This window comes from Leptinotarsa decemlineata, unplaced genomic scaffold (assembly GCF_025532065.1).
Source record: "Leptinotarsa decemlineata unplaced genomic scaffold, Ldec_3_MD MMD2_P_RNA_scaffold_7, whole genome shotgun sequence".
NCBI classification, from domain to species: domain Eukaryota; kingdom Metazoa; phylum Arthropoda; class Insecta; order Coleoptera; family Chrysomelidae; genus Leptinotarsa; species Leptinotarsa decemlineata.
The window spans coordinates 2893460-2903723 of NW_027412534.1; the positions used below are offsets into that span (position 1 = coordinate 2893460).

Below are 10264 nucleotides of genomic sequence, written 5' to 3' on the forward strand. Positions count from 1 at the left end.
CTTCATTAATAAGAAATTTTGATTTATTTTAGTTGAATAGGCATTTAAGTAATATGTTTGTACTAAGGGACAAGGTGGGGGAATGACTTTCATTGTAACAAAGTGGCCATATCTTTTTTTTTTTTTCGTAAGTGGCAATGTTCTCTTTTTTAACAAAAGTAGTATTAGACAGCATGAATTAAATAAAAAAAAGACTTGCGTAGTTGAAGCATATGATTCGGCACCAATGACTCGGGAAACAAATTTCGCAATTTGATGGGAAATACCCACTTGTGTATTTTTTTAATACATTCAAATTTGAAGAGGCATACAAATTTGAAATGACTTCGAAAGCTTTTGCCGGACAATTCAATACTTGAATAATTCAACATTATTTTTATATGATTTGAAAGGGATATATTTTTAGGAGTGATTAATTTTTGGGAAAAAAAGTTTTTGGCTTTCTACTACTCCATTTGATACAAAAAAAAATGGATGAGAGAATATTCCAAAGAAAGGAAGGAAGTAATCAATTTGAAACTTTATACATGGATGTATAGATCATGCAAAGAAGTAACTTTCAGACACAAACTGAAAGAAAATCCTCCTGAAACAGCTACTTTCATATAAACATTGAATTACACGAAAGAAAAAAATTCTTTCGAAACAAATACTTCTATATGAACACTGAATTATACAGAAGATACTTTTCTCTATTCAGTTTGTATATCGAACATTTGTTGAGGAATAAGAATCAGATATCATTCACATGAGTTCTACTTTGAATGAATGGTAATAAATTGTACTCACATGGAACACTGTCACCCTAAATATATATCTTTCAAATCAAATAAGATTCCTCATGGCTGGGATTAAATCAAATAGGTGAATGAATGTCATTACGATGTCATCGATGACATAAGCAGATCAAGCTTATTCCGTGACATTCAAAAATCGTAATTAATGAATGAAGTGTGTGTATTTTCTTTATTGTTATCCAATTTGGTACTGAAGAGCCTTAGGGCAAGTGTCTTAAGGCGAAACACGTGTATACCAGTTAGGGAGACAGTGTTCCATGTGAGTACAATTTATTACCATTCATTCAAAGTAGAACTCATGTGAATGATATCTGATTCTCATTCCTCAACAAATGTTCGATATACAAACTGAATAGAGAAAAGTATCTTCTGTATAATTCAGTGTTCATATAGAAGTATTTGTTTCGAAAGAATTATTTTCTTTCGTGTAATTCAATGTGTATATGAAAGTAGCTGTTTCACGAGGACTTTCTTTCAGTTTGTGTCTGAAAGTTACTTCTTTGCATGATCTACACATCCATGTATAGAGTTACTTATTTTCAAATTGATTACTTCCTTCCTTTCTTTGGAAGATTCTCTCATCCATTTTTTTGTATCAGATGGAGTAGTAGAAAGCCAAAAACTTTCTTTCCCAAAAATTATTTTTATACTTATGTTTTTTTTTAATAAACATTTCTTTCCAGGAACTCTTGCCGCCGTCAGTGATGGTATGATGTATGGATGGACTGCTCCCGTCGTCCCGATTCTTCTAGGACCAGACAGTCCAGTGAAAACTACAAAAGCTCAAGCTGAGTGGCTGGAAAATCTCTTGATGTTGGGGTCCTTCTCGGGACTGGGTATAACTATGTACTTGGTGGACAAAATTGGACGAAAACGTTCAATACTATTTTCTTCTTTCGTGACTCTTGTTTTATGGATCATCAAAGCCGTAGCGCCAAGAATTGAGTATATTTTTGTAGCTAGAGCTTTTGCTGGAGCCGCTGGAAATATGGCTTTCGTTGCAGCTCCTATGTATATAGCAGAAATAGCTGATCAGAAAGTGAGAGGATTTTTGTCGAGTATGATTTATATACAGATGTTGATAGGGATTCTCCTGATTTATGCTATCGCACCTTACGTAGCCATATACACTCACTGCATTGTGGGCGGTAGCTTAGTTTTCATAGAGTTGATTACTTTTCCATTCATGCCAGAATCGCCTTACTATTTGCTTTACAAAGATAAACCACTCGAAGCGGAGAAATCTCTAAGAAAACTCAGACCTTCCAACTGCAACATAGAGAAAGAGCTTGAGGAGATCAAAACAGCAGTAGAAAGACAAAAGACTGAGAAAGGAAGGTTTCAAGATTTAATTATGGTACCGAGTAATCGTAAGGCCATCCTCATCATGACACTGCTCAATATGGCTCAGCATTTCAGTAGTATTAGTGTTCTTTTGATGAATCTGCATGTGATTCTGGAAGCAGCTGGTTCCATCTATATCGAGTCTTCAACAGCGGCCATAATATTTGCAGTTATTATGGTGGTGGCTGCGGCAACATCCTCTTTTGCTATTGACAAGTATGGGCGGAAATTTCTACTAATCAGCTCGAGTATACTAACAGGATTGTGCCTGATGGTAATCGCAATTTATTTTAATTTGAAGAACTTTGGTTACTCCGTAGAATCAATAAGTTGGATACCTATTGTATCAGTGATGTTGTATGCCTGTTTTTTCAAACTTGGATTGGGAATGGTGCCAATAGTTTTAACAGCTGAGTTGTTTCCAGCAAGGATGAAAGCGATAGGGATGACCGTAGCTGATGGAACTTACGTAATTTCTGCCCTACTTTCTCTACAAGTGTATCAACAATTGAGTGATAACTACGGACTGCAGTACCCATTTTATGTTTTTTCTCTTTCTTGTTTCGGTACTGCTTCATTCACATATTTCTTCATTCCGGAAACCAAAGGCAAAACATTAGAGGAGATTCAGTTTATTTTGAAAGGAATACATGTAGAGCGAAAATCTGGCGAGAACGATACCATGCTCTAGTTTCCAGTGGAATTTGTAGAAGGAATTATAAAGATTTTTGTCAACATTGCAAATTTTCATCATGTTTGACTTTCTAAGAATCTATCAGTATTTTTATATTATAGTGTAATTTTACAATCCACTCTTTGTTTCAATGAAAGATTCCCTGAAATAGTTCAGGGCAAATTTCAGTGATGACACGAAGACAACGAAATATGAGAACCAATTTTTATTCTCAGTTAATTCAAAGTTATCTGAACACATCAAGGTGATCAATTACTTAAGAGGCGCCAAAAGAAACTTGGCATCTACAAAAAAAAGTTTAACTTGGAATATAGGCAAGCTCTAAAATACCAGTAGACTCTCAAAGAGTACGGATAAATGACATAAAATTTCAATTTTTCAGATACAATCAACTCTGTTGATATAAATAGGTAGTTTTCCTCTGTGATGACTTGATGATAGTTTCATTAAAAACTATTCAATTTTCACTTCACATATTATCATAAAATACAAGAAACTAGAGGGTCATATGAAGTAAGTGGAGTAACCGAAGCAACAAAGCGCTTGCGAATGACGACATTATTACATTTTATCAAAAGCCTTATACAAACAATGCAAATAAAATCTACGGAAACGACAAAAAACAATTTCGCTAATAGTTATATTGAAAAGTGGAATGAATAAAAAATGGCTAACTGAATTCAGAGGATAATGCCATATACAAAAAATATATAATTTGACCAACATCATTGGAACTTGAAAATACAGTGAAATACTAACTGAAATTTGAGGTGGATACTTACAGATAGGGGTTCAAATTTCCATTGTCTGAAACGTCCCAACTTTTTGGAGATTTTGGGAAAGTTGAAAGAAGGAATTATGAAAAACTTTCTGTTGAAATATGTTAAAATCTTCTTTTTCTATTCATTTAGGGGGCTGAATCTGGCGAATGGATGCATGAGGAAGCATTTCTGAATCTGATTCATTAATTTTGGTCATTGCGATAATGGAGTTGTGAGCTGGTGTATTGTCTTAATTGAAAAAACCTTTTGTTCAGCCAAATATGACCGTTTTTGCTTGATTTTCTCACTCAAACATTGCACAATACTCGCCGTTAATAGTTTTTCGTTTTTTTTAAGACAGTCAATAGTAATGATCCTACGCCAAGTTGTGGCTCTTCAATTTCATGCGCAAATATTAATAATTATATTATTTTATTTTTAAAACTCATAAAAATATTAAACTGAAAAAAAAAGTTTTAAATTTAAATTAAATTTATTCTATTTAAAGTTTTAAATATGATAAAAACAGTCACCAGAGAACAGTGAGAATAAGTGGGGTAGAGAGTTTACGGACGGTTGATTGCCCGCTTTGGCAACACTGTTCTGTTTGTTTAGTAGGTTAAAAACACTCAACAGAGAACAAGACAGTGTGAATAAGCGGGGGTGAGAAGAACTATGTGAGACAAGAAACCATTTCAAGAATTATCTTCTTCTCTTTATGTGAGACAAGAAAGAGACATATTTAAATGAAAGATTTTTTAACTTTGATTGGTGCGCTGTTTAAATACAACTTGAATATTAGATAAGAGAGTGAAACGGCAAGGCGCTGCGGTTTGTTAAAAGAGAAAAGAAACTGTGTACTTCAACGCTCGCTGTCAGAGTCAGAACTCTCTCAGAATCAATAGGTAAATATTTTCATAGTTATAGTACTATTGTGTTCTGTTTGTTTCATGTTGGTATGATACGTATTATACAGTAAAACTTCTATATAACCCCCCCCCGTTTATAACGCTTTCCCGGATATAGTGCTGTTTTTCTTTATCCCAAAATCATTTCTATTAAATTTCATTGACATTTTTTTCGTTATTACACTTTGCTTGCTAAAATGGAACTTGGTTTAGCAACGATATATTGTAATTCACCGCTAAACATTCTCTTATTAATTTTATTTCCAATTTTATACTGTAATAATTATGCAGTTCTTCAAGTTTGTTTTTCTTTACAAATTCCTTTCAATGTTCGACAACTTAACTAATTCAATGGATGTAACGTGATTTACAGAGGTCCTTTTTTTCTCAGAACCCATTAAACGGGGAAAGCTTTCCGGTTTTTTTTGCTCTAGTTTCCATCACTTAATTTTCTTATGTATTGGTTTCGTTACGTGTTGTTGTTTCTTAAAAGTTAACACACGTAAAACATTTTTCAACGTGAAAACCGTTCGAGAGTTTTAAATTTTGAACCTGTTTTCGCGGTGGCTTCAACAACGCGAAAATCATACAGATAAAGAAAAAATGAAAATCATCTACGATTACAATAGCATGATTTTAAATTAAAATGATTTTGCGCCAATCATTGAAAAGGATTTATTTTTTAAATCTTTGATAAATTGTCCATTTTGTAAAATGATGTTAATTACTTTTGTTCAAACAAAATAATTTTATCTGTTTCAAACCATTCATTTTTAACACACAAATCACCGTGATTTTTGTTCTGTGGCTTGAGAATGATTTCTGTGAATATCAGATTCACAATTTGTGCACTATGCAACGTGTTTATCGATGATGTATATTGTCAAATATAAAATTTCCCGTTTATAACACTTTCACGGTTAAAACGCGTGTTCTCTACTCGCCAAGAGAAGCGTTATAAAGACGCTTTACTGTATATGAATATGATTTATATGTGTTGAGCTTTCGGTAGCGAGGTACTTCTATGGTTAATTTAAAAAAATGAATTTGTCTGGAGGTACACTACTTGTGCATACGCTTTAACGTTTAACAAAGTTCACTTCTTTACACATTAGCAATTAACGAAATTGACTATTTAATTAAAGGTTTATTAACCCCGTTTTAGATAGCTGAAAAAATTTTAAAATCTTTATTTCAGCTCCGCCATCAGAATGGCATCTGATAAAAAGAAGAGACGAACTGAAGAAGAAAATAGAGCATTTAATCAGGATTGGACAGAGCAGTTTGCGTTCATATGCAACACAGATGGCCTTCCGACTTGTCTGATTTGCCAAGAAAAACTTGCACACAATAAGAAGTCAAATTTGGAGAGACACTTCACTACAAAACATACCCAATTCGCTGCCAAATATCTATCCGGTGACACACGAAAAAAAGCTGTTAAAGAGCTTCAAAAACAAAAACAGCAGTCGAGTTCTATGCTAAGTAACTGGGCGCAATCTTCAAATAATGTAAACCTGGCAAGCTTCGCAATATCACTACAAATTGCAAAAAGAGGGAAACCATTCACAGATGGTGAGTACGTCAAAGATTGTTTCATACGTGGAGCTGAAGAACTGTTTCGTGATTTCAAAAACAAAACCAAAATCACGAAGAAAATTAAAGATATGCCATTATCTGCTAAAACAGTACAAGATAGAACTTCAAAAATGTCTTCAAATATAACACACATGCAAGTGGAAGACATTCAACTGGCTTCTGCTTTATCAATTGCTATTGATGAGTCTTGCGACATAAAAGACACGGCACAAGTTACCCTTTTCGTCAGGTATATGTCGTCCCAAGGTCCAAAAGAAGAACTGCTAGGATTGCTGCCGCTCTCAGGGCAAACTCGTGGAGAAGATATAGCAAATGCTGTGCAAAAATGCCTGGAAGACTATGAAATCGATATAAATAAAATCGTTTCCATAGCAACTGACGGAGCCAGAAGTATGACAGGAATACATAGAGGGGTAACAACGATTTTTCGGCAAAAAATAAACCACGAAATTTTAACGTTTCACTGCATAATTCATCAAGAGGCGCTTTGTGCCCAAACATTCCCGACTGAAATGGTTGAGGTCATGAACTTGGTTATTAAGATCGTTAACAGCATTTTGGCAAAAGCACTCTACCATCGCCAGTTTCAGGAATTTCTTGAAGAAATAGAAAGCCAGTATTCTGATCTACTTCTGCACAATAAAGTGCGATGGCTTTCCAAGGGTAACGTATTGAAACGTTTTGCTTCTTGCTTGACTGAAATAAAAATTTTCTTCGATGAAAAAGGCATTGTCCGTCCCGAATTGAAAGAAGACAAATGGCTGCAAAAATTCTACTTCATGGTGGATATCACAATGAAACTAAACGAGCTGAATGTCAAACTGCAAGGGAAGGGAAACCCAGCCTATGCCTTGCTTGAAGAAGTGGTTTGCTTTGAAAATAAATTACTTCTTTTCATCGAAGACATGGAGAGTGGAAAATTACTTCATTTCGAAAATCTGAAGCAATATCGCGATGAAAACAATGCAACTATTGACACAAATTACTTCAGCATTACTATAAATAAAATGAAGGATGGATTCGCTGAGAGATTTGAGCAATTTAAAACCAACGCAATTACTCTGGCGTTCATAGTAAATCCTCTCACCACAAATTTAAAGGAGATCAATATTGAGCCATTTGGGATTGATGCTGGTTCGTTTCAAATGCAATTGTTGGATTTGAAAACCAAACATTTGTGGAGTGGAAAGTTCACAGAACTCAAGAGCAAATTAGAAGAGTTGGAGGTCCAGAAAAGCATGCACATTACGCAGCACAAGTGGACAGCTCTAAAAGAAATGCCGCGAGTTGACGCACTTGTATTTGATGCATGGAATAGTCTCCCAGAATGCTTCAGTGAGGTGAAGAAGTTGGCATTTGGCGTGCTGACAATCTTCGGGTCAACATATTCGTGCGAGCAAGCGTTCTCTTGCATGAATATAATAAAAAGTAAAACAAGAAGCCAGCTAACAAATAAAAATTTAGAGGCGTGCTTGAAACTAAAAACAACAAGCTATGAGCCAGATTTACCAAAACTTTCAAAAGGCATGCAAGGCCAATGCTCCCATTGATGAAAAACTTGTAAATGTTATACAATGGTTATAGTTATGTACAATAGTTATATAAATGTTTTGTGCGATTCATTTGTATGTTTTTATGTGGATAAATATTATTTCATATTTAAAGCTATTTATTTTAAATAAAAAATCAAATTTATCTACCTAATCCTAATCAAATACCATAATATTGAAACAAAAATGTTAGTGGCTCTTTGAAAACTGGAAAATTTTGTAATTTGTAACTTTTGGCTCTTCCGTCTCAAAAGGTTGCCGACCCCTGTCCTACGCGCATCCCAAAAAACCAATACTTAGGTACCATGAACTTGCCAGCAGATGAAACGGTCTTCGCTTTTCGATTTGATGTCTTTTGAAAATATTCTATCAAGTGGTAGAACAATTTCATTTGAAATTTTGGTACTATTTTCAAAGAATTTGAAAATTCTTGATATACCTGGAGTAGTATCTTCAATTTATTAATACTTAATAATACTTAATACTCAATAGGAACTAGTCCAATTACAGAGCAGAAAATAACAGAGTATAATAAATACATCACAAACAAGTGACTGTAACGTCCACAAACACTACAAACAATATAAACAAGTGACTATGAAGACTACACATTTTATATTTACTATAGGTGACAAAACAATTACTTCAGGAAGTGGGATTTTATATTTGACAATTTGCAACTGAATATATCGAAATTATCGCTAAAAGAGTTTGTCACTTTACACATGGTATGGATCGGAGAATTCTCCAGAACATTTGTGCGAGATGTTTTTATATAGAAAGTACTCGGATGTCTGGAACATATTCTAGGAATGCAAATATCAAACTTTTTCAGTAATATTGGACAGTCAACTATGCTTTTGATAATTTTATAGGTTAGTACAACACTATAATATTCACGCCTTTTTTCGAAACTGAAGAAGTTATGCTTTTGTAGCAATTCAGAGTGGGTTATTCCAATTGCAGGATGAATGCTATCGGTTTTAAGGATTAGCAGTTTCAAAAATCGTCGATGAATTGCTTCGTTTCTATCAATATGATAGTGATAAAAGGGGCTCCACACCACTGACGCGTATTCTAACTTTGATCTTATTAAAGCATAGAATAAATTTTCAAAAGTAGAGGTTTCCTTGAAATTACTACTATTAGGTGCAATTAATCCGCACAAACGACAGGAGGAGGTTACAACATTATCGATATGCCTATTAAATGATAGTGCAGTGTCAAATGTGACGCCAATATCGGGTAAAGTGTCTGGTCTCACCAGGGAAACGTTTTCTATTGAATAATTAAAGATCAAGATGTTCGTTTTTGAACTATAGGACATGACCTTACATTTATCCGGGTTTAGCGACAAGTTATTTCGATAACACCATTCTACAACCCGTCCTAAGTTTGCTGAGAGTTTCACACAATCATCTATGTTCTCAATGAGGTAGTATAGTTTTAAATCATCGGCATATAAAAGGAAATACACATCTATAATATTAATGAAGATATTGAAGAGCAAAGGTACCAGATTTAACCCTTGTGGAACACAGGAAGAAGCACTATATTCGGTAGATTTGAAACCATTCAGCTGAACATATTGTTTTCAATCCCGTAGATAGAACTGAAAGAGTGGGATTGAGAGTGAAGGTTATCCAAAGGCTTCTAGTTTGTTCAGTAGAATGCCATAATCAAGTCTGTCGAAGGCCTTAGAAAAGTATGTGTAAATAACATCAGTTTGGGCCCTATTGTCAATAGATTCAGCAATATGTTGGGTTACAGTTGCAACTTACATGCCGATATATAACTCGCTCCAGCAGAATCTCAAAAACCCTTGCAAAGTTGCAAATAAAACAGATAGGCCAATAATTTTAAAAATCTTGTCTATATCCTTTCTTGAATTATGTCTCTTTAAAATTCAATTCACTCCCAAGGTTTCATAAACCCACGTTATCTGGTAGACCAATAGTAGCCTCCATAGGAGCACCCACATAATTCATTACTTGTTTCCTAGCTGATATTCTAACTGAAGCATACGATCAAAATAATCGATCTAGTCATGTCATTACCTTGGAAATTGTCTACAGGTCCTGATGAAATTCCGCTATTCCTAATCAAAAAATGTATTTTTACCCTGGTCAAACCAATTCTCATGATATTCAATATTTCCTTGAAATCGTCCATCTTTCCAGATTATTGAAAAAACAGTTTTTTGAAACCTATTTATAAAAGTGGATCACATAATAGACATATAATCATTAATCAACAACATGGATTCAGTCGTGGTAGATCAAACAGCACAATTCTGCTCATTTATCAACACTGTATAATAAATGCTTTCGAAAATAGATACCAGATGAATTCTATTTATGAAGATTTTTCATTTGACCGAGTGAACCATAATTTGTTGTTGCATAAACTAAACGCTTTGGGTATTCAAGAAAACATTCCGAAATGGATTGACAATCATTCTAGCCTGCAGAGTACAATTTGTAAAATATGGTTACTCAGTATCTTCCTCAATCACAGTTTCTTCGGGTGTACCACAGGGTTCTCATTTAGGGCTATTACGTTTCAACCTATTTGTAAATGACTTGAAAGATGTTATTCCTTACAGTGACTT

At 34.2% G+C, this 10264-nt stretch overlaps 2 protein-coding genes across 4 annotated transcripts in view; both read left to right on the forward strand.

Moving 5' to 3' along the window:
- Positions 1-2953, forward strand: part of LOC111514953 (facilitated trehalose transporter Tret1) — a 38752-nt gene extending 35799 nt beyond the window's left edge. For all 3 annotated transcript variants that reach the window (XM_074170200.1, XM_074170201.1, XM_074170202.1), the window contains exon 2: positions 1481-2953. In XM_074170200.1, the coding sequence (XP_074026301.1) occupies positions 1481-2832 (1352 nt within the window). In that variant the 3' untranslated portion in view covers positions 2833-2953. The remainder of the gene's footprint in view (positions 1-1480) is intronic.
- Positions 2954-5715: 2762 nt separating this feature from the next.
- LOC111512219 (general transcription factor II-I repeat domain-containing protein 2A) lies at positions 5716-7653 on the forward strand. The gene has a single exon (XM_023168317.2). The coding sequence runs from the start codon at positions 5716-5718 to the stop codon at positions 7651-7653; it is 1938 nt and encodes a 645-aa protein (XP_023024085.2).
- The last annotated feature ends 2611 nt before the right edge of the window (positions 7654-10264 follow it).